Source organism: Coregonus clupeaformis, unplaced genomic scaffold (assembly GCF_020615455.1).
Source record: "Coregonus clupeaformis isolate EN_2021a unplaced genomic scaffold, ASM2061545v1 scaf0235, whole genome shotgun sequence".
In the NCBI taxonomy this organism is placed as follows: Eukaryota; Metazoa; Chordata; class Actinopteri; order Salmoniformes; family Salmonidae; genus Coregonus; species Coregonus clupeaformis.
In genome coordinates, this window is record NW_025533690.1 from 55398 (window position 1) to 75000 (window position 19603).

The 19603-nt window shown below is 45.5% G+C and overlaps 1 protein-coding gene across 1 annotated transcript in view; it reads right to left on the minus strand.

Annotated features, from left to right (window-relative positions):
- Positions 1-355: 355 nt before the first annotated feature.
- abat (4-aminobutyrate aminotransferase) overlaps positions 356-19603 on the minus strand; it is a 90545-nt gene continuing 71297 nt past the window's right edge. Inside the window, exons 7-16 of the mRNA XM_045214328.1 lie at positions 19283-19363; positions 18928-19020; positions 17488-17550; positions 14398-14461; positions 12322-12471; positions 9119-9255; positions 8628-8795; positions 5954-6100; positions 834-945; positions 356-741 (exon numbers count right to left, since the gene is read on the minus strand). Of these exons, the coding sequence (XP_045070263.1) occupies positions 620-741; positions 834-945; positions 5954-6100; positions 8628-8795; positions 9119-9255; positions 12322-12471; positions 14398-14461; positions 17488-17550; positions 18928-19020; positions 19283-19363 (1137 nt within the window). The 3' untranslated portion in view covers positions 356-619. The remainder of the gene's footprint in view (positions 742-833; positions 946-5953; positions 6101-8627; positions 8796-9118; positions 9256-12321; positions 12472-14397; positions 14462-17487; positions 17551-18927; positions 19021-19282; positions 19364-19603) is intronic.

The window sequence follows — 19603 nt, forward strand, 5'->3', positions numbered from 1 at the left end:
TGCTATCCGCTCCTGTCAGGTGGGTTTGCTCTAAAACATCTTGTTGTGCCTTTATCTGTTGGGGAGTTGGAGGGTTTGTGTGATATTACCAAAGTAAGATGTTTTGTGCTTGTGCCTTTTGCAGGGCTATCAATAAGACATTACTGTGATATGGGTAATGCTAGGACTGCCACATGAGCAATGGGACAAATTCAAGTGTGGTGTGTGAGTGTTAAAGGGATACTTTGGGATGTTGGCAATGAGGCCCTTTATCAACTTCCCCAGAGTCAGATAGACTCGCGGATACCGTTTTTATGTCTCTGTGTCCAGTATGAAGGAAGTCAGAGGTAGTTTCACGAGCCAATGCTTCCAGTCATTGCGCTAACGCTAGTTAGCAATTGCGCTAGCGCTGGTTAGCAACTTCCTTCAAACTGCACACAGAGACATAAAAAAACGGTCTCCACGAGTTTCATCTGACTTTGGGGAAGGAGATAAAGGGCTTCGCTGCCAGAATCCTGTAGTATCCCTTTAAGTGTATGCATTAGTGTGTGAACCCCTTGTTATAGGTTAAGACTGTTGTGCTTCCCCCTCCCCTCCACCCCATCCCCAGTTGGTCTGGCCCGTGTTGGTGTGGACGGTTCTAGGCGTGTTCTGCCAGGACGTCGTTGAACACGTTCAGGAACATGTGAACATGGTACTCCTTAAACACCAGAGCAGGACGGAACCGGATCGACCGATCTCCACAGCCACCCAGCAGGACACCTGAGACAGACAGACAGAGACGATAGAGGTTACACAGAAGATCACCAGCGTGGAGTGTGTATATGTGTGTGTGTGTGTGTAGTGTGTCTTACCCTTGTCCCGGGCTTTGAGGATGATGCTGTTGCGTGTGGCGTCATCACGGATGTCGATGGCACAGAATGTCCCCTGTCCCCGAGCACTGCTCAACAGGTTAGGGTACTGGTCCTGGGGGAGAGGTACAGATGTTAGCACACACACACACAGTCTCTGGTACCTGTAGCTGGTAGAGTCTCTGTCTCTGGTAACTGTAGTTGGTAGAGTCTCTGGTACCTGTAATTGGTAGAGTCTCTGGTACCTGTAGTTGGTAGAGTCTCTGTCTCTGGTACCTGTAGTTGGTAGAGTCTCTGGTACCTGTAATTGGTAGAGTCTCTGGTACCTGTAGTTGGTAGAGTCTCTGTCTCTGGTACCTGTAGTTGGTAGAGTCTCTGTCTCTGGTAACTGTAGTTGGTAGAGTCTCTGTCTCTGGTACCTGTAGTTGGTAGAGTCTCTGGTAACTGTAGTTGGTAGAGTCTCTGTCTCTGGTACCTGTAGTTGGTAGAGTCTCTGTATCTAGTCCCTGTAGTTGGTAGAGTCTCTGTCTCTAGTACCTGTAGTTGGTAGAGTCTCTGGTACCTGTAGTTGGTAGAGTCTCTGTCTCTGGTACCTGTAGTTGGTAGAGTCTCTGTCTCTGGTAACTGTAGTTGGTAGAGTCTCTGTCTCTGGTACCTGTAGTTGGTAGAGTCTCTGGTAACTGTAGTTGGTAGAGTCTCTGTCTCTGGTACCTGTAGTTGGTAGAGTCTCTGGTACCTGTAGTTGGTAGAGTCTCTGGTACCTGTAGTTGGTAGAGTCTCTGTATCTAGTACCTGTAGTTGGTAGAGTCTCTGGTACCTGTAGTTGGTAGAGTCTCTGTCTCTGGTACCTGTAGTTGGTAGAGTCTCTGGTACCTGTAGTTGGTAGAGTCTCTGTATCTAGTACCTGTAGTTGGTAGAGTCTCTGGTACCTGTAGTTGGTAGAGTCTCTGGTACCTGTAGTTGGTAGAGTCTCTGTCTCTGGTACCTGTAGTTGGTAGAGTCTCTGTCTCTGGTAACTGTAGTTGGTAGAGTCTCTGTCTCTGGTACCTGTAGTTGGTAGAGTCTCTGGTAACTGTAGTTGGTAGAGTCTCTGTCTCTGGTACCTGTAGTTGGTAGAGTCTCTGGTACCTGTAGTTGGTAGAGTCTCTGGTACCTGTAGTTGGTAGAGTCTCTGTATCTAGTACCTGTAGTTGGTAGAGTCTCTGGTACCTGTAGTTGGTAGAGTCTCTGTCTCTGGTACCTGTAGTTGGTAGAGTCTCTGGTACCTGTAGTTGGTAGAGTCTCTGTATCTAGTACCTGTAGTTGGTAGAGTCTCTGGTACCTGTAGTTGGTAGAGTCTCTGTCTCTGGTACCTGTAGTTGGTAGAGTCTCTGTCTCTGGTACCTGTAGTTGGTAGTCTCTGTCTCTGGTACCTGTAGTTGGTAGAGTCTCTGTCTCTGATACCTGTAGTTGGTAGAGTTTCTGGTACCTGTAGTTGGTAGAGTCTCTGGTACCTGTAGTTGGTAGAGTCCCTATCTCTGTCTCTGGTACCTGTAGTTGGTAGAGTCCCTGTGTCTGGTACCTGTAGTTGGTAGAGTCTGTCTCTGGTACCTGTAGTTGGTAGAGTCTCTGTCTCTGGTACCTGTAGTTGGTAGAGTCTCTGTATCTAGTACCTGTAGTTGGTAGAGTTTCTGGTACCTGTATTTGGTAGAGTCTCTGTCTCTGGTACCTGTAGTTGGTAGAGTCTCTGTCTCTGGTACCTGTAGTTGGTAGTGTCTCTGTCTCTGGTACCTGTAGTTGGTAGAGTCTCTGTATCTAGTACCTGTAGTTGGTAGAGTTTCTGGTACCTGTAGTTGGTAGAGTCTCTGTCTCTGGTACCTGTAGTTGGTAGAGTCTCTGTATTTAGTACCTGTAGTTGGTAGAGTTTCTGGTACCTGTAGTTGGTAGAGTCTCTGTATCTGGTACCTGTAGTTGGTAGAGTCTCTGTATCTAGTACCTGTAGTTGGTAGAGTTTCTGGTACCTGTAGTTGGTAGAGTCTCTGTCTCTGGTACCTGTAGTTGGTAGAGTCTCTGTCTCTGGTACCTGTAGTTGGTAGAGTCTCTGTATCTAGTACCTGTAGTTGGTAGAATCTCTGGTACCTGTAGTTGGTAGAGTCTCTGTCTCTGGTACCTGTAGTTGGTAGAGTCTCTGTCTCTGGTACCTGTAGCTGGTAGAGTCTCTGTCTCTGGTACCTGTAGCGGGTAGAGTCTCTGGTACCTGTAGTTGGTAGAGACTCTGTATCTAGTACCTGTAGTTGGTAGAGTCTCTGGTACCTGTAGTTGGTAGAGTCTCTGTATCTAGTACCTGTAGTTGGTAGAGTCTCTGGTACCTGTAGTTGGTAGAGTCTCTGTATCTAGTACCTGTAGTTGGTAGAGTTTCTGGTACCTGTATTTGGTAGTCTCTCTGTCTCTGGTACCTGTAGTTGGTAGAGTCTCTGTCTCTGGTACCTGTAGTTGGTAGAGTCTCTGTCTCTGGTACCTGTAGTTGGTAGAGTCTCTGGTACCTGTAGTTGGTAGAGTCTCTGTATCTAGTACCTGTAGTTGGTAGAGTTTCTGGTACCTGTAGTTGGTAGAGTCTCTGTCTCTGGTACCTGTAGTTGGTAGAGTCTCTGTATCTAGTACCTGTAGTTGGTAGAGTTTCTGGTACCTGTAGTTGGTAGAGTCTCTGTCTCTGGTACCTGTAGTTGGTAGAGTCTCTGTATCTAGTACCTGTAGTTGGTAGAGTCTCTGTCTCTGGTACCTGTAGTTGGTAGAGTCTCTGTATCTAGTACCTGTAGTTGGTAGAGTCTCTGTCTCTGGTACCTGTAGTTGGTAGAGTCTCTGTATCTAGTACCTGTAGTTGGTAGAGTCTCTGGTACCTGTAGTTGGTAGAGTCTCTGTCTCTGGTACCTGTAGCTGGTAGAGTCTCTGGTACCTGTAGTTGGTAGAGTCTCTGTATCTAGTACCTGTAGTTGGTAGAGTCTCTGGTACCTGTAGTTGGTAGAGTCTCTGTCTCTGGTACCTGTAGCTGGTAGAGTCTCTGGTACCTGTAGTTGGTAGAGTCTCTGTCTCTGGTACCTGTAGCTGGTAGAGTCTCTGTGTCTGGTACCTGTAGCTGGTAGAGTCTCTGTCTCTGGTACCTGTAGCTGGTAGAGTCTCTGGTACCTGTAGTTGGTAGAGTCTCTGTCTCTGGTACCTGTAGTTGGTAGAGTCTCTGTCTCTGGTACCTGTAGTTGGTAGAGTCTCTGTATCTAGTACCTGTAGTTGGTAGAGTCTCTGTCTCTGGTACCTGTAGTTGGTAGAGTCTCTGTATCTAGTACCTGTAGTTGGTAGAGTCTCTGTCTCTGGTACCTGTAGTTGGTAGAGTCTCTGTATCTAGTACCTGTAGTTGGTAGAGTCTCTGGTACCTGTAGTTGGTAGAGTCTCTGTCTCTGGTACCTGTAGCTGGTAGAGTCTCTGGTACCTGTAGTTGGTAGAGTCTCTGTCTCTGGTACCTGTAGTTGGTAGAGTCTCTGTCTCTGGTACCTGTAGTTGGTAGAGTCTCTGTATCTAGTACCTGTAGTTGGTAGAGTCTCTGTCTCTGGTACCTGTAGTTGGTAGAGTCTCTGTATCTAGTACCTGTAGTTGGTAGAGTCTCTGTCTCTGGTACCTGTAGTTGGTAGAGTCTCTGTATCTAGTACCTGTAGTTGGTAGAGTCTCTGGTACCTGTAGTTGGTAGAGTCTCTGTCTCTGGTACCTGTAGCTGGTAGAGTCTCTGGTACCTGTAGTTGGTAGAGTCTCTGTATCTAGTACCTGTAGTTGGTAGAGTCTCTGGTAACTGTAGTTGGTAGAGTCTCTGTCTCTGGTACCTGTAGCTGGTAGAGTCTCTGGTACCTGTAGTTGGTAGAGTCTCTGTATCTAGTACCTGTAGTTGGTAGAGTCTCTGTCTCTGGTACCTGTAGTTGGTAGAGTCTCTGTATCTAGTACCTGTAGTTGGTAGAGTCTCTGGTACCTGTAGTTGGTAGAGTCTCTGTCTCTGGTACCTGTAGCTGGTAGAGTCTCTGGTACCTGTAGTTGGTAGAGTCTCTGTATCTAGTACCTGTAGTTGGTAGAGTCTCTGGTACCTGTAGTTGGTAGAGTCTCTGTCTCTGGTACCTGTAGCTGGTAGAGTCTCTGGTACCTGTAGTTGGTAGAGTCTCTGGTACCTGTAGTTGGTAGAGTCTCTGTATCTAGTCCCTGTAGTTGGTAGAGTCTCTGGTACCTGTAGTTGGTAGAGTCTCTGTATCTAGTCCCTGTAGTTGGTAGAGTCTCTGGTACCTGTAGTTGGTAGAGTCTCTGGTACCTGTAGTTGGTAGAGTCTCTGTATCTAGTCCCTGTAGTTGGTAGAGTCTCTGGTACCTGTAGTTGGTAGAGTCTCTGTCTCTGGTACCTGTAGTTGGTAGAGTCTCTGTATCTAGTCCCTGTAGTTGGTAGAGTCTCTGGTACCTGTAGTTGGTAGAGTCTCTGTCTCTGGTACCTGTAGTTGGTAGAGTCTCTGTATCTAGTACCTGTAGTTGGTAGAGTCTCTGTATCTAGTACCTGTAGTTGGTAGAGTCTCTGTCTCTGGTACCTGTAGTTGGTAGAGTCTCTGTATCTAGTACCTGTAGTTGGTAGAGTCTCTGTATCTAGTCCCTGTAGTTGGTAGAGTCTCTGGTACCTGTAGTTGGTAGAGTCTCTGTCTCTGGTACCTGTAGTTGGTAGAGTCTCTGTCTCTGGTACCTGTAGCTGGTAGAGTCTCTGTCTCTGGTACCTGTAGCGGGTAGAGTCTCTGGTACCTGTAGTTGGTAGAGACTCTGTATCTAGTACCTGTAGTTGGTAGAGTCTCTGGTACCTGTAGTTGGTAGAGTCTCTGTATCTAGTACCTGTAGTTGGTAGAGTCTCTGGTACCTGTAGTTGGTAGAGTCTCTGTATCTAGTACCTGTAGTTGGTAGAGTTTCTGGTACCTGTATTTGGTAGTCTCTCTGTCTCTGGTACCTGTAGTTGGTAGAGTCTCTGTCTCTGGTACCTGTAGTTGGTAGAGTCTCTGTCTCTGGTACCTGTAGTTGGTAGAGTCTCTGGTACCTGTAGTTGGTAGAGTCTCTGTCTCTGGTACCTGTAGTTGTACCAACCTGTAGTTGGTAGAGTCCCTGTAGGAGAGTTTTCCCAGAGCGGGTCACCTCCTCCAGAAGGTTCTCTCTGCGGATCACGTTCAGAACCTCAGCCAGGAACAGGTTCTTAGACGGGTCGCCCATCCACGTGTTAAAGATACGGTAGGCCTGGGAAAGAAACACACACAGCCAAAATAAGGTTATACAGTGAGGGAAAAAAGTATTTGATCCCCTGCTGATTTTGTACGTTTGCCCACTGACAATGAAATGATCAGTCTATAATTTTAATGGTAGGTTTATTTGAACAGTGAGAGACAGAATAACAACAAAAATGTTATAAATTGATTTGCATTTTAATGAGGGAAATAAGTATTTGACCCCCTCTCAATCAGAAAGATTTCTGGCTCCCAGGTGTCTTTTATACAGGTAACGAGCTGAGATTAGGAGCACACTCTTAAAGGGAGTGCTCCTAATCTCAGCTTGTTACCTGTATAAAAGACACCTGTCCACAGAAGCAATCAATCAATCAGATTCCAAACTCTCCACCATGGCCAAGACCAAAGAGCTCTCCAAGGATGTCAGGGACAAGATTGTAGACCTACACAAGGCTGGAATGGGCTACAAGACCATCGCCAAGCAGCTTGGTGAGAAGGTGACAACAGTTGGTGCGATTATTCGCAAATGGAAGAAACACAAAAGCACTGTCAATCTCCCTCGGCCTGGGGCTCCATGCAAGATCTCACCTCGTGGAGTTGCAATGATCATGAGAACGGTGAGGAATCAGCCCAGAACTACACAGGAGGATCTTGTCAATGATCTCAAGGCAGCTGGGACCATAGTCACCAAGAAAACAATTGGTAACACACTACGCCGTGAAGGACTTAAATCCTGCAGCGCCCGCAAGGTCCCCCTGCTCAAGAAAGCACATATACAGGCCCGTCTGAAGTTTGCCAATGAACATCTGAATGATTCAGAGGAGAACTGGGTGAAAGTGTTGTGGTCAGATGAGACCAAAATCGAGCTCTTTGGCATCAACTCAACTCGCCGTGTTTGGAGGAGGAGGAATGCTGCCTATGACCCCAAGAAAACCATCCCCACCGTCAAACATGGAGGTGGAAACATTATGCTTTGGGGGTGTTTTTCTGCTAAGGGCACAGGACAACTTCACCGCATCAAAGGGACGATGGACGTGGCCATGTACCATCAAATCTTGGGTGAGAACCTCCTTCCCTCAGCCAGGGCATTGAAAATGGGTCGTGGATGGGTATTCCAGCATGACAATGACCCAAAACACACGGCCAAGGCAACAAAGGAGTGGCTCAAGAAGAGGCACATTAAGGTCCTGGAGTGGCCTAGCCAGTCTCAAGACCTTAATCCCATAGAAAATCTGTGGAGGGACCTGAAGGTTCGAGTTGACAAACATCAGCCTCGAAACCTTAATGACTTGGAGAAGATCTGCAAAGAGGAGTGGGACAAAATCCCTCCTGAGATGTGTGCAAACCTGGTGGCCAACTACAAGAAACGTCTGACCTCTGTGATTGCCAAGTACTAAGTCATGTTTTGCAGAGGGGTCAAATACGTATTTCCCTCATTAAAATGCGAATCAATTTATAACATTTTTGACATGCGTTTTTCTGGATTTTTTTGTTGTTATTCTGTCTCTCACTGTTCAAATAAACCTACCATTAAAATTATAGACTGATCATGTCTTTGTCAGTGGGCAAACGTACAAAATCAGCAGGGGATCAAATACTTTTTTCCCTCACTGTACATTGTATGTGTGTATGTCTGCATGTGTGTGTCCTGTGTGTGTATGTCTGCATGTGTGTGTCCTGTGTGTGTGTCCTGTGTATGTGTGTATGTCTGCATGTGTGTGTCCTGTGTGTGTGTCCTGTGTATGTGTGTATGTCTGCATGTGTGTGTCCTGTGTGTGTGTCCTGTGTATGTGTGTATGTCTGCATGTGTGTGTCCTGTGTGTGTGTCCTGTGTATGTGTGTATGTCTGCATGTGTGTGTCCTGTGTGTGTCCTGTGTGTGTCCTGTGTGTGTCCTGTGTGTCCTGTGTGTGTCCTGTGTGTGTCCTGTGTGTGTATGTCTGCATGTGTGTGTCCTGTGTGTGTCCTGTGTGTGTCCTGTGTGTGTGTGTATGTCTGCATGTGTGTGTCCTGTGTGTGTATGTCTGCATGTGTGTGTCCTGTGTGTGTGTGTCCTGTGTGTGTCCTGTGTGTGTCCTGTGTGTGTGTGTCCTGTGTGTGTGTGTCCTGTGTGTGTGTATGTCTGCATGTGTGTGTCCTGTGTGTACCTTATACGCCTGTGTGTGTGTGTGCCTGCATGTGTACAGGGCATCTTGTGTGTATTTGCGTATTATATGCCTGTGTGTCCTGTGTGCGTGTGTCCTGTCTGTGTGTGTGTGTCCTGTGTGTGTCCTGTGTGTGTGTGTGTGTGTGTGTCCTGCGTGTGTGTGTGTCCTGTGTGTGTCCTGCGTGTGTGTGTGTCCTGTGTGTGTGTGTCCTGTGTGTGTATGTCCTGCGTATGTGTGTCCTGTGTGTGTCCTGCGTGTGTGTGTGTGTCCTGTGTGTGTGTGTGTCCTGCGTGTATGTGTCCTGTGTGTGTCCTGCGTGTGTGTGTGTCCTGTGTGTGTCCTGCGTGTGTCCTGTGTGTGTGTGTCCTGTGTGTGTCCTGTGTGTGTGTGTTACCTTGTCTGCCTGCAGCTCGTCTTTATGGTAAAAGCCTCCAGTGAGCATCTTCTTGCTGAAGGACACGATGTCAGCAGGGTCGTCCATCCCCCAGTGTTCATGAGCCCAGAACTTCCCTGTAGCACCGCCACCTGTCTGCACCTCATCCACATGGAACGCACTGCCATGCTGAGAGAGGGAGGAGGAGGCGGGAGGGGAGGATGGAGGGGAGGAGGGAGGGGAGGGGGGGGAGGAGGGAGGGAGAGTTCAGTATAATTATTTGATCTGTTTTAATCCTTCTATGATTGATGGATGGATTGATTGACTGATTTTATTTCAGTGTCACCTTGTGTATGACTCTGCCCCCTCCCTCCCTCCCTCTCCAGGCTACCTTGTGTATAACCCTCCCTCCCTCCCTCTCCAGCCTACCTTGTGTATGACTCTCCCCCCTCCCTCCTTCTCCAGCCTACCTTGTGTATAACCCTCCCTCCCTCCCTCCCTCTCCAGCCTACCTTGCGTGCGATGTTCCGTAGCTTCTTGAAGAAGTCAGGTGTTGCGTGGTTGTCTCCTCCTTCAGCCTGGATGGGTTCAATCACTATCCCAGCCACCGGCCGGCCCTTCTGACGCCACTGGACTATCAGGTCCTCTACCTGGGACATACACAGATACAGGGTTAACACACAGATACGGGGTTAACACACAGATACAGGGTTAACACACAGATACAGGGTTAACACACAGATACAGGGTTAACACACAGATACAGGGTTAACACCCAGATACAGGGTTAACACACATATACAGGGTTAACACACAGATACAGGGTTAACACACATATACAGGGTTAACACACATATACAGGGTTAACACACAGATACAGGGTTAACACACAGATACAGGGTTAACACACAGATACAGGGTTAACACACACACAAACAGGGTTAACATACACACACACTATGGTTTAATGGCGGGAAACAGGTTACCGAGATTTACCGCCCAAACCCAGTCCCTTTTCCTGGGATGAATAATTCCAAGAAACCGGTCAATTATAATAAATTATTTATATGAACAGCGTGACGTGAAATGGAACTGTTAAATTATCTGCAATGTCTAAATCTTTCTTCGATATGGTTCTCTCTGCTCTGCTATTTGCATGGTCAATAATCAACGCTCAGGGTGTGTGTGTGTGTGTCAACCATATATGCATCAGCAACCACTGCTAATGAAGTCACTGAAACCCTTAACAAAGAGTTGCAGTCTGTTTAGGAATGGGGTCGCCAGTAATAAACTGGTCCTGAACATCTCTAAAACTAAGAGCATTGTATTTGGTACAAATCATTCCCTAAGTTCTAGACCTCAGCTGAGTCTGGTAATGAATGGTGTGGCTGTTGAACAAGTTGAGGAGACTAAATTACTTGGTGTTCCCTTAGATTGTAAACTGTCATGGTCAATACGTATAGATTCAGTGGTTGTAAAGATGGGGAGAGGTCTGTCCTTAATAAAGAGATGCTCTGCTTTTTTGACTCCACACTCCACAAAGCAAGTCCTGCAGGCTCTAGTTTTGTCTTGATTATTGTCCAGTGATATGGTCAAGTGCTGCAAAGAAAGACCTAGTTAAGCTGCAGCTGGCCCAGAACAGAGCGGCACGTCTTGCTCTTCATTGTAATCAGAGGGCTGATATAAATACTATGCATGCCAGTCTCTCTTGGCTAAGACTTGAGGAGAGACTGACTGCATCACTTCTTTTTATAAGAAACAATGTGTTGAAAATCCCAAATTGTTTGCATAGTCAACTTACACACAGCTCTGACACTTACCCCACCAGACATGCCACCAGGGGTCTTTTCACAGTCCCCAAATCCAGAACAAATTCAAGCTAGCGTACAGTATTATATAGAGCCATTATTGCATGGAACTCCGTTCCATCACCTATTGCTCAAATGAACAGCAAACCTGGTTTCAAAAAACAGATAAAGCAATGGCACAACGCCTCTCCCCTATTTGACCTAGATAGTTTGTGTGTATGTATTGATATCTAGGCTACGTGTGCCATTTTTAAATTGATGTAGTTCTGTCCTTGAGCTGTCCTTGTCTATTAATGTTCTGTATTATGTCATGTTTCATGTTCTGTGTGGACCCCAGGAAGAGTAGCTGCTGCTTTTGCAACAGCTAATGGGGATCCTAATAAAATACAAAATAAATACCAAAACGAGGCCAAATACAAAACTGACCTGCTGAAAATCCCGTCTAAGGAATTCAGCCTGTTTGAAGCAACAAACAAGTCCAAATGCCTGCAGCACCGGTTTGAGGCAGGTCAGTTTTGTATTTGGCCTGGAAGCATTGACGCACTGTGCTTTTTGAGAGGCCACAGGTACAGCCTATAGCCTATATGCAAATGATTTACTTTGTTCATTTGTTTGCTACAGGGTAGGCCCACCATGTTGTTTTACGTAGCCTATAGCCTAAGTTTGTGTAGAATGCTTGTCTACATTTGTTTGGCTGGGTCTTGAGAATCAGTCAGCTACAATTACAGTTACTCTGTTTCTGACCGAGTCCGTTTTTCATGTTGAAAAATAATGCGAGAACAGGGTGTCTTTTAATGAACTCAAATCTGAACAAGAAAGTTTAATGAAAATGTTTGTTTGTCTAACCAGAAGGCTCACATTTCATTATTGTATGCTAAATGACTAAATACATATTTTAAAACAAAACCTTGAGAGATTATCATTGACTTTATTGCTAGAAATAGGCCTACCATTGATTTCTAGGCTAACGAATGCTAACAACTGATAACGAATGCAATAAGTAAACGTTTGCTTTTATGCAGTATGAAAAATGTATGCACTCACTAATTGTAAGTCGCTCTGGATAAGAGCGTCTGCTAAATGACTAAAATGTAAATGTAAAATATAGCCAACCTTAGAATGGCGCATGATTCACAGTGGGTTTAGCTACGCGGGCAATTGATCAACCACAGTGCTATCCATGGGACTGAATCTCCGCTACAGCTCATCTGTTTGATTAGCGGAGAATCAGATATGTTCCCTCTGACATAATCACCACAATAAGCGAAGTAAAAACAGCCACAACCTTCCCAGATTCCCCTGATAGACAGGTTCAAGGGGAGAGAAAAGGACCCAGCTGCATCTTTCAGTCAAAGGACCCAGCTGCATCTTTCAGTCAAAGTACCCAGCTGCATCTTTCAGTCAAAGTACCCAGCTGCATCTTTCAGTCAAAGGACCCAGCTGCATCTTTCAGTCAAAGGACCCAGCTGCATATTTCAGTTCAAGGACCCAGCTGCATCTTTCAGTCAAAAAAACCCAGCTGCATCTTTCAGTTAAAGTACCCATCTGCATCTTGCAGTCAAAGGTAGGCTAAAACTAATGTAACTTTCACTAGACTGTAATAACCTCATCATATTTTACCAGTCGGCCAACAGTGCTTCATAGGCCTACATTAAAACTAGGCGAAATAGTGTGGTGACTTAGAACTTTGAGATTGATTAAATTGCAACAAATACAACAAGAAACCATTACATTCCATCTGTCTATGTCTCCATTTGCAGTGTCATAATCATGTCTAATTTGTTTTGCTGGTATTATATGCTTTTAAATAGCAGTTTGAACGGGAATATTGGGGAAATGGGTAGATTCTCAGGAAAATATTAAATCCTCACACACACACACACACACACACACACACACACACACACCCTCCTCCAGGCAGCGGGCCTCCTCCTGTGCGTTCTCCCGTGTGAACTCCTCCAGAGGGTACTTCAGTTTAGGGAAGGGAGCGATCGGCCAATCAAATGACGGCACATCCAGCTTGTGGATGGCTTTGGAGTGCGTCGTTGCCAAGCAACCTGAAAACAGATCAGACATTGTAAGTTGTTATTTTTAAGGAGTGGGGCAGTCCTACCTTCGTTCAAGCAACCTGATCGCGTGAGCTTACATTCTGTTACTCTACAGTAAAAATAATTGAGAGGGCAGCGCTCAGGATGGTGGATCAGGATAGGGCAGTCCTCAGGATGGTGGATCAGGATAGGGCAGTCCTCAGGATGGTGGATCAGGATAGGGCAGTCCTCAGGATGGTGGATAAGGATAGGGCAGTCCTCAGGATGGTGGATAAGGATAGGGCAGTCCTCAGGATGGTGGATCAGGATAGGGCAGTCCTCAGGATGGTGGATAAGGATAGGGCAGTCCTCAGGATGGTGGATAAGGATAGGGCAGTCCTCAGGATGGTGGATAAGGATAGGGCAGTCCTCAGGATGGTGGATAAGGATAGGGCAGTCTCACTCCTTTCGTAATATATTGTGTTTTTATTGAACAGATAGGACAGTAGAGGAACAGATAGGACGGTAGAGTAACATAAAGGACAGTAGAGGAACAGATAGGACGGTAGAGGAACAGGTAGGACGGTAGAGGAACAGGTAGGACGGTAGAGGAACAGATAGAACGGTAGAGGAACAGGTAGGACGGTAGAGGAACAGGTAGGACGGTAGAGGAACAGGTAGGACGGTAGAGGAACAGATAGGACGGTAGAGGAACAGATAGGACGGTAGAGGAACAGGTAGGACGGTAGAGGAACAGATAGGACAGTAGAGGAACAGATAGGACATTAGAGGAACAGATACAGTGCATTCAGAAAGTATTCAGACCCTTGACCTTCCCACATTTTGTTACGTTACAGTGATGTGTGCTATGTCGTGGTGTATGATGACAGGGATATCAGAGTTAGCAGCTCTCCCAGAAAGGGAGTTGACAAAGCCTCCACCATCTCTTGCTGATTAGGGTGTTATCAGTGAGTTCCTCTGTGAGTTTGATATCATGGTTCCTTCTAGCTTGCTTCTCAGCCTGGTTGAACATGTCTGGCCTGGGCAAACTTCTGCTTGTTGGCAGCAGTTTTTTTTAGCCGTTGGAAAAAATGGCGACGCGTTTTCCGTCCTTGCTGCTCTCCTGCACTTTTCGTCAAAACATACTTTGTCCCCGGGCTTTCTGGTGACAGTTCTGCTGGGGATTAATTGCTCCATGGCATCATGGGTGATGTCAGTGATCTTTTCGTCAAAACATACTTTGTCCCAGGGCTTGGTCTCCTCTGGTTGGAGTAACCACAATCTGTTGTAGGCCTAAGCAGCTTTCAAGCTGTCGGGCCTGGCGATCAGCATGACAGTTGTTCAGCTATCCAGACAGTCTTCATGGTGGACATTGAAGTCGCCCGCCACCATGACAGAATGTGCACCAAACTCTGTCATTTTGGGTTTCAGTGTCTAGGTCTAAAAAACAGCTCCTATGAGGAGCTTCTGGGAGTGTAAGGTGACTGGAAGCCATGTCAGTTCCATGTCTTTTGGGTCTTTTTGGGTCTCATGGTGGATGGCGATTCCTTGCAAGCAATACACTGCAATGCCGCCACCTGACGACGCAGTTCTGTCTCGTCGGCAGCACATGGTGCATCCTGGTATTGCGATGCAGTCAGCTCCGTCCTTTACAGTTGAGTCCATGAATAATAATAATAATAATAATATAATAATAATAATATGCCATTTAGCAGACGCTTTTATCCAAAACGACTTACAGTCATGTTTGCATACATTTTTACGTATGGGTGGTCCCGGGGATGCTTCCACCACGATGACGACGGTAGGTTCTTTCTCCTTAGGTTAGTTCTCCGATGTTTGATCTTAGACCACGGATGTTGACCTCCATGATTCGTAGTTCTTTGTCTCGTAGTAGTTATGTTATTTTACTTTCATTCAACAATAAGATGTGTAATAATATTTAACCTGACTGACCCATTGTTCTGCCATGAAATCCACCCATAAACGACAGGATGCTGAGGTCCGGACAGCCAGGGCTCTGAGAGAGAGAGAGGAGGGAGAGTGGAGAGAGAAGGGAGAGTGGAGAGAGAGAGGGAATGAAGGAGAGGGGAGAGAGAACGAGGAGAGAGGAGGAGGGAGAGAGAGACGGAGAGAGGGAGAACAAAGGGAGAGAGGAGGAGGAGAGAGAAGGAGGGAGAGAGAGCAATAATTAGAATTAGAGCATGAGAGAGTGTTTTTAGTGTGTGTACGTGGCTACTAAAGAATAGGTGAGAGGAACGTGATGATGATGTTGATGAACACCAGAACACAGGTCATGGCCTGCTCTGACTCTCCGCACCTTAGCACACATGCACTCCCTCCCTCACACACACACACAACCACACAGACATACACACATACAGTGCCTTGCAAAAGTATTCATCCCCCTTGGTGTTTTTCCTATTTTGTTGCATTACAACCTGTAATTTAAATGGATTTTTATTTGGATTTCATGTAATGGACAAAATAGTCCAAATTGGTGAAATGAAAAAAATAACTTGTTTCAAAAAATTCTAGAAAATAAATAACGGAAAAGTGGTGCGTGCATATGTATTCACTCCCTTTGCTATGAAGCCCCTAAATAAGATCTGGTGCAACCAATTACCTTCAGAAGTCACATAATTAGTTAAATAAAGTCCACCTATGTGCAATCTAATTGTCACATCATCTGTCACATGATCTCAGTATATAGACACCTGTACTGAAAGGCCCCAGAGTCTGCAACACCACTAAGCAACGGGCACCACCAAGCAAGCGGCACCATGAAGACCAAGGAGCTCTCCAAACAGGTCAGGGACAAAGTTGTGGAGAAGTACAGATCAGGGTTGGGTTATAAAATAAATATCAGAAACTTTGAACATCCCACTGAGCACCATTAAATCTATTATAAAAAAATGGAAAGAATATGGCACCACAACAAACCTGCCAAGAGAGGGTCGCCCACCAAAACTCACGGACAGGCAAGGAGGGCTTTAATTAGAGAGGCAACAAAGAGATCAAAGATAACCTTGAAGGAGCTGCAAAGCTCCACAGCGGAGATTGGAGTATCTGTCCATTGGACTACTTTAAGCCGTACACTCCACAGAGCTGGGCTTTATGGAAGAGTGGCCAGAAAGAAGCCATTGCTTCAAGAAAAAAATAAGCAAACACGTTTGGGGTTCTCCAAAAGGCATGTGGGAGATTCCCCAAACATATGGAAGAAGGTACTCTGGTCAGATAAGACTAAAGTTGAGCTTTTTGGCCATCAAGGAAAACGCTATGTCTGGTGCAAACCCAACACCTCTCATCACCCCGAGAACGCCATCCTGCTGTGGGGATGTTTTTCATCGGCAGGGACTGGGAAACTGGTCAGAATTGAAGGAATGATGGATGGCGCTAAAGGGAAATTCTTGAGGGAAACCTGTTTCAGTCTTCCAGAGATTTGAGACTGGGACGGAGGTTCACCTTCCAGCAGGACAATGCCCCTAAGCATACTGCTAAAGCAACACTTGAGTGGTTTAAGGGGAAACATTTAAATGTCTTGGAATGGCCTAGTCAAGCCCAGACCTCAATCCAATTGAGAATCTGATGTAAAGATTGCTGTACACCAGCGGAACCCATCCAACTTGAAGGAGCTGGAGCAGTTTTGCCTTGAAGAATGGCCAAAAATCCCAGTGGCTAGATGTACCAAGCTTATAGAGACATATCCCAAGAGACTTGTAGCTGTAATTGCTGCAAAAGGTGGCTCTACAAAGTATTGACTTTGGGGGGGGTTGAATAGTTATGCACGCGCAAGTTTTTTCTTTTTTTTCTTATTTCTTGTTTGTTTCACCCCAAAAAATATTTTGCATCTTCAAAGTGGTAGGCATGTTGTGTAAATCAAATGATACAACCCCCCCCCAAATCAATTTTAATTCCAGGTTGTAAGGCAACAAAATAGGAAAAATGCCAAGGGGGGTGAATACTTTCGCAAGCCACTGTATACTAAACCCTGGCTAGCAAGTGTGCAACTGTGCCGTCATTTTGTGAGTTGTCATTGACCCAAGATGTCACAGTTTCCCCCATCTTCACCTAAAACCTGGCTAGCAAGTGTGCAACTGTGCCGCCATTTTGTGTGTTGTCATTGACCCAAGATGTCACAGTTTCCCCCACCTTCACCTAAAACCTGGCTAGCAAGTGTGCAACTGTGCCGCCATTTTGTGCGTTGTCATTGACCCAAGATGTCACAGTTTCCCCCACCTTCACCTAAAACCTGGCTAGCAAGTGTGCAACTGTGCCGTCATTTTGTGCGTTGTCATTGACCCAAGATGTCACAGTTTCCCCCACCTTCACCTAAAACCTGGCTAGCAAGTGTGCAACTGTGCCGTCATTTTGTGCGTTGTCATTGACCCAAGATGTCACAGTTTCCCCCACCTTCACCTAAAACCTGGCTAGCAAGTGTGCAACTGTGCCGTCATTTTGTGCGTTGTCATTGACCCAAGATGTCACAGTTTCCCCCACCTTCACCTAAAACCTGGCTAGCAAGTGTGCAACTGTGCCGCCATTTTGTGCGTTGTCATTGACCCAAGATGTCACAGTTTCCCCCACCTTCACCTAAAACCTGGCTAGCAAGTGTGCAACTGTGCCGTCATTTTGTGCGTTGTCATTGACCCAAGATGTCACAGTTTCCCCCATCTTCACCTAAAACCTGGCTAGCAAGTGTGCAACTGTGCCGCCATTTTGTGTGTTGTCATTGACCCAAGATGTCACAGTACTGCTGCTACTCTTATTATACTGCTGTTTATACACTGCCCCCATCCCCAATACACGTGTAAATATCGGACTATATATTGTTCCTTCCTGTATTATACTGATGCTAACATGTTTATTCTGTTCTGCTGATCCATTTACTTTATGTTTCTATTCTTACATTTTAATATTTCTTATTGTTGTTCCATTGTCCAGAAGGAACCTGCAGTAAGCATTTTATTGGACGATGTATTCCCACTGTGTATCCTGTACATAAGACTAATAGAACTTGATGATGTTGAATTAGATTTCACCCACCTGGTTGATCATACAGGAGCTCACGTCTTCATCAGAGGGGATGTTGTGGCCTCTTTCCTTATTCTGAGACAGACAGATAATATACTATGTTTCCATTGTGTCCATACGTATACAGGACATTTTGTAAATATATTGACTATATAATATATATTGTCTCAGCTGAACATGGTAGTGTTTAATCTATATTGTATATATTCTGCTTATATTGACTAGATATTGTGCGTATAAATATATACACTGAGTGTACAAAACATTAGGAACACCTTCCTAATATTGAGTTGCACCCCCTTTTGCCCTCAGAACAGCATCAATTCATCGGGGCATGGACTCTACAAGGTGGCGAAAGCGTTCCACAGAGATGCTGGCCCATGTTGACTCCAATGCTTCCCACAGTTGTGTCAAGTTGGCTGGATGTCCTTTGGGTGGTGGACCATTCTTGATACACAAGGGAAACGGTTGAGCTTGAAAAGCGTGAAAAACCGAGCAGCGTTGCAGTTCTTGACACTCAAACCGGTGCACCTGACACCTACTACCATATGATATCTTGGTTGGATATAATCGCTACAGCAGAAATGTTCAGATATGAACACAAATCAGCTAATTGAGATCAAACTCAATTGATTTTGCAGGGCAATACGTTTTTTTGGGGGGGAATAAATAAACCACTATGAAACAACATGTTAAAACTGAGTGGACAAAACACAAAGCAAACCCCCCCATGTCATGGAAAAAGCAGGTGTTCATAATGTTTTGTACACTCAGTGTATTAAAAAATAACACAAACCAGTGTGCCTGAGACCTACTACCATACCCCGTTCAAAGGCACTTAAATCTTTTGTCTTTCCCATTCACCCTCTGAATGGCACACATACACAATCCATCTCTCAATTGTCTCAAGGCTTAAAAATACTTATTTAACCTGTCTCCTCCCCTCCATCTACACTGATTGAAGTGGATTTAACAAGTGACATCAATAACGTATCATAATAATACATTATAATAATATGCCATTTAGCAGACGCTTTTATCCAAAGCGACTTAGTCATGTGTGCATACATTTTTACATATGGGTGGTCCCAGGGATCGAACCCACTACCCTGGCATTACAAGCGCCATGCTCTACCAATTGAGCAACAGAGGACCACACAGCTTTCACCTGGTCAGTCTATGTAATGAAAAGAGCAGGTGTTCTTAATGTTTTGTACACTCAGTGTATGTACTCACTCTGTACCAGATGAACATGGCTTTATATGTACTCACTCTGTACCAGATGAACATGGCTTTATATGTACTCACTCTGTACCAGATGAACATGGCTTTATATGTACTCACTCTGTACCAGATGAACATGGCTTTATATGTACTCACTCTGTACCAGATGAACATGGCTTTATATGTACTCACTCTGTACCAGATGAACATGGCTTTATATGTACTCACTCTGTACCAGATGAACATGGCTTTATATGCATTCTCATTGGAGCAGGATCCACAGGCCATGGTCTGGACACGGCTCATACCACTAGGAGCAACCTGGACAGAGGAGGAGAGGAGAGGAGGAGAGGAGAGGAGGAGAGGAGAGGAGAGGAGAGGAGGGGAGGGGAGGGAAGGAGTGTCTTGGATTGTATCCAGTCAAGAGGGATTGCACAATCCACAAAATGGAGGAAGCCAGCCTACAGTAGTGGGGTCCAGTTAGTTTCTGGTCTTTCATTAAATAATTGTTATTTTTTGTCTTTCTGTTAAAAGCTGCCTGAAGCTTGAGTGTATGCAAAGTGTATGTGTGTGTGGCACTCACTGAGAGAAGGCTTTCCGCCAGCTTTTCCGGAAAGTTCTCAGGTGGCATGATCCCAAGAGCTGGCCTGTTCACAAACGCACTCTGAGAGGGAGAGAGAAAGAGAGAGAGAGAGAGAAAGAGAGACAGAGAGGAAAACATGGGGAACTAAGCAGGACTGTCAGATAAACGTGGGGAGAGATGCTCAACTCCAATGTCTTCTGATCGGTTTTCAATAACAGAGATTATTTGAATTCCATTTCATTTTTTCTGTGAGCTCAATGCGCACATTGCGCAGTTCCTCTAGAGATAAATCAGATCGAGCCTGAACTGTGCGATGAAGTA